The 4869-nt window shown below is 36.2% G+C and overlaps 1 protein-coding gene across 1 annotated transcript; it reads right to left on the reverse strand.

Moving 5' to 3' along the window:
* Positions 1-2216: 2216 nt before the first annotated feature.
* On the reverse strand, positions 2217-4869 carry LOC18009933. The gene is made up of 2 exons (XM_024149509.1): positions 3175-4869; positions 2217-2558 (listed from the first exon to the last, which is right to left on the reverse strand). Exons 1-2 carry the CDS (start codon positions 3805-3807, stop codon positions 2538-2540), a joined length of 654 nt encoding a protein of 217 aa, XP_024005277.1. The 5' UTR covers positions 3808-4869; the 3' UTR covers positions 2217-2537.

A 4869-nucleotide genomic window follows, 5' to 3' on the forward strand; every position in this document is an offset into this window, starting at 1 on the left:
CATCGACTCAGTCTTCACCGAATCGCCGGACTGATATTTCTTCTGCCATTAAAATCTGTGGAAAATCAATTTCCGGTAAATAAAAATGTTTTATATTCCTCTTTCTCCTCCGACAGTCTTCTTCGTTCACTATTTCTTTCGTTATTATCATTCAGTTTCGAATTTAGGGTTTATAAATACTCAATTGATTCATCAGCAACAAAAATCCACTTCTTATCTGTCATGATTTTCATAAACCACAAGTGACATAGATATTTAGCATGTTTGAAGCAAAAGATATGTAAACTTAGAGAAAATCTTCTTGATGAATAGGAAGAAGAAGAAGAAAAAAACGATGAAGTCCAAAAAAACAAAAAAGCCAAAAACATAGAGAAAAATATGAAGAAAAAAAAAAGATTTTCAAAAAATATATAAATCTGGGAGTTAACTATTTTTTCTAAATTTTTTCAGATTTTGGTAGAAGTTATATTCTACCAACATATAGAATGAAAACCATATATAGAAGAACTATTCTATATTAATGTGGAACTTGGTCTAGACTTAATGTTTTACAACAACGTAGAACCTTTTCTATTCAATAAAAATTATATTTTACCAACACGTAAAATATATTCTACCTGCTAGAACATGTAATCTATCATAATATAGAATATAAAAAGCCTGTAGAAAACGAATTTTACAGCCTAGTAGAAAATATAAAGAACTATAAAAATGAGATTTTACGTAGATGTAGAACGTGGAACATGTGTTCTGCTATGCATAGAACAAATTTTTAAAATATTTTTTAAATATATATTTTTTAAATGATATCCAAAAATATTTTTCTTTCTTATTTTGGAATTTTTGATTTTTTTTAAATAGTTTTGGATTTAATTTTAATTATAACTATCATAACTGATTTAAAAGGAAGGGAAAAAGGCCGATTAGTACCTCAACACCATCATCTGGTACCAATAAATACCCAAACAATTTTGATAGGTTAATCAGTACCTAAACTTATTAAAATCGGTAAATACATACTTCAATAATGTTTTTTGGCCAATTAGTACATTGACTTTCTCTCTGTTAGTCAAACCCGTTAATTTGCAAATGGAATCCAACTCAGATGCCACGGTGGATGTTTTGTTCGAATGAAACCAATACGACGTCATTTAAAGTTAAAAATCAGGGGAAAAAGACAAAAACTACGTCGTTTTAAATTTATTATACATTAAAAAAATCAAAATTGAAATTTTCGATTTGATTTTCCGAAAGTGTTTGAATCAAAAATTAATACCAAAATTGCAAACCTAAACCTACCATGAATCTCCGAAGAAGCGTTAGCATTCGACGATGAAGTCATTCCGATTTGATTTTGAACACCACCCAAATCCTAACTATCAATGTTTTTCTCCAACGAAAGAAGATATAGATGGTGTATTTTTTTTTAATGGATAATAAATTTAAAATGACGTCGTTTTTGTCTTTTTTTTCCAGATTTTTAACCTTAAACGGTGTCGTATTGGTTTCATTCGAATAGAGCATCCACGGTGGTATCCAAGTCGGATTCCGTTTGCAAGTTAACATGTTTGACTAACAGACATAAATATTGTTGAGGTATGTATTTACCGATTTTAATAAGTTCAGGTACTGATTAACCTATCAAAATTGTTTGGGTATTTATTGGTACCAAATGATGGTGTTGAGGTACTAATCGGCCTTTTTTCCTTAAAAGGATAACAATGTTAAAAAGTGATCAAAATATAAACGTATTAAGGGGACAAATACTAATTCAATTAACATTATAAAATTAATTCTTCTTTTTAGGTAACCTATTATTAAGAATCAATTTCATACTAATATTAAGGATCTTAAGATCATAAAAGACGACACAATGATGGTTTGCATTCTATTAACTACATTAGGATTCGGGTGTTTTACAACTACTAGATCCATTTAAAAACTTTAATTTCATGAGTGAAAGCATTGAAGAAATTTACAACTATTTCCCATAAGAGTGCAAACCACTGCTCTTCCTTACCGGCTCCGTCGTCTAAAAAGTGTTATACTTCAGTCAATCTTGCACTTACAACATACTCACATGTAATCTAAAATATTCTTAGTTGTCATATAATTATTCACCCCAAAAAAGAAAAATTATATATAAAAGAAAAAATAAAATGTCTAACAAATGATGCTTACGCATCTCGTTGACTTTTGAGACATCTAATTTCAACACAGGCCATGTTTATTCGAGAAACCTATGTATGTTTCTTAAGGATTATTAAGCATTGGAGAAAACCAAAGTTGATCTGCAACGAGCACAACAAGCTTCAGGTGTGAGAATATTTACAGGCTCTACAAATGTACCCACATCTCGTCAAGAAGCAATCACTGCTGCAGATCAATATTGTTGTTTTATTGATGCTTCTTGGATATCACCGACACAATTAGCAGGTGTTGCCTGGATTTTATATAATAAACAAGGAAGGCAGATTCTGCAAGGCTTAGGAGCAATTTTCCCTACATCTTCTTCATTGGAAGCTGAAGTTGAAGCCTTACGTTTGGCTGTTGTTAATCTGCGAAAACTTGGATATGCTTGTGTTACTCTTTGTGGAGATGTGCAAGACATATATGGAGTATTACAGCATAATCGGTTTGAAAGGAACCCACAGCATTGGAAACAGCATCATATGGGAATATATGTTCAGAATATATTAAAGATATCTCAAGTTTGTGGCTTTTCTTTCGTGCAGATTAATAGAATAGCAAATGATTGTGCTGATCGTCTAGCTAAACAAAAGCTAGATATAGTTTGCAAAATTATGTAATCCGCTGGTTGATGTAATGTTTTATGTAATGAAGCAGTTTGACGACAAAAAAAAAAAGATTATTAAACTAATATTGTTAAGTTAAGAGATTTACTAAGAAATTCTGTTTTTTCAGGTACATTGGAGAAACCCTTAAAAAAAGTTGTCTAAAGGGCTTCAATCATCCCTTGACCTGCATAAAGGTATTCATAAGCAGAACTTGCAACAGATTTGGTTTATTAGCTGAGTCATAAGGGCATTTTGTCAATTACTTGCAGGTTTGAAGGTCAAGGGAATAATCTTTAATCTACACGAAGGTCAACTCTCCTTCACATGATTTAATCTTTTATCAACAACTTGCATTATTCACATGAAAAAAACACACCTTCACATGGTAATTGGGTTCTCTTGGGTTGAATCCCCTCAAGGCCTCCGTCTCTGCAACGGGTTTCTTGCATCTGACAGTCCATGAAATGGTGACACTTGACTCTTCTTCCTTAAGTGGAACCTTTGCAGTTTCCTCTATCATTGATACATCTTCATTTCGGTCCTGAGACTCCTCTTTGTAATCTTCAGCTTTATCCTTTAGTGTCTCTTCATCTGCTTCTGAGTTCTTCATCATAAAGACAACTTCATCATCTCTATTTGCTTTCTCTTGGATCTCTTTCAGAGAGTCACCTGTCAGAGTCTCCTCCAAGTCAGATTCTTTTAACTTGATGTCATGATCACCTTCTAAAAACCTCACCATCTCTGCACAAACAGAGTTATCATCGACCTCACATGTCTCTTGGATCTCTTTCACGGAGTCATCATCTACTATAGTCTCCTCCAAATCAGATTCTCTTAATTCAATTCCATGATCTCCTTCTGAGAACATCACCATCTCTGCACTATCAGAGTAATCATCAACCTCACAAGTCTCTTGGATCTTTTTGACAGAGTCATCTACTAGAGTCTCCTCCAAAACAGATTCTTTTAATTCAGTTCCATGATCAGCTTCTGAAAGCCTCTGAACCATCTCTGCACTATCCGAGTACTCATCAGAATCAGTTTCAGAACGAGGTGCTCCTACAGAGACAGTTTCCGAGATTTGAGTCTCAATATCAACCTCACAAGCTCCTTCATTTCCATTCTCACACTCAAACCACAACCATCGAAAATTCTCCGAGATGGAGATAACAGAACAAATCGACGAGAGAGGAGTCAGAGATGAAATCGCTTACTCCCAATATAGCTCCGGCAGACGTCTCTTTGATCGAAAAGAGCGAGAATCGGTGAAGGCCACGGTGAGGCGATTCGGAGAAGAAGAGTCGAAACAGATTTTGTCGAGTAAGAAAGAGAAAAGAGAATCGTTCCTCTCTCTCTTTGTTCGCCGTAGCCGCTGTCTCCTCATCTTCGTTTTTCTTTCTTTCTTTTCTTCTCTGTTTGTTTGAGCTTTATCTGGCTGGTTGATCGAGGTGAATCAAGAGGCTCGGCTTCTTTCTCTCTGGCAGTGCGCGGCGTGGAGCGGATCCTTCGCGACTACTCGTTCACTCTCTGCTTGGGGGCGGTGGAGAGGATCTGAAGAAAGCGAGATGTCTCACGATTACTCTGAAGCTCCGTGCGCCCGAGGACGGCGGTGGGAGTACAGGGGAAAGGAGACAAAGATCTGTCGGTGTCGTACTAGATGCGGTGATGCAGCGGAAATCGAGGAGGTGATTCGGAGGGATACCACTGCAAGCCGACGGTGGTTTCGTGGGAGTTGGTAATTCGACTTAAGCGACGGTGGCTGTGGGTTTTGGCCCTAACGATCCGGTTGTTGTGGCATCCACCGTTGGCCGGATTGAGGATTAAGCTTTGAGATGGTTTGTCGATGTTGCTTGTTGGTTCCGGTTTTGATGGTTGAGTAAGGATTCTTGCCGGCGAAATCCTCCGGTTCGTCTGTGTATCTTCTCCGGTGTGGTTGGCGTTTCTGCTGGGACGCTAGTGTCGGCGTCGCCGTCTTTGAGCGTTTTAAATTGACTTGACCTAATCGGTGTACTAGTGTAGTGATTTCGGTTAAACCGAGTTTAGTTTTGTATTTTTTTGCACTTTTGGTTTA

This window comes from Eutrema salsugineum, unplaced genomic scaffold, assembly GCF_000478725.1.
Source record: "Eutrema salsugineum unplaced genomic scaffold, Eutsalg1_0 scaffold_8, whole genome shotgun sequence".
Lineage (NCBI taxonomy): Eukaryota > Viridiplantae > Streptophyta > Magnoliopsida > Brassicales > Brassicaceae > Eutrema > Eutrema salsugineum.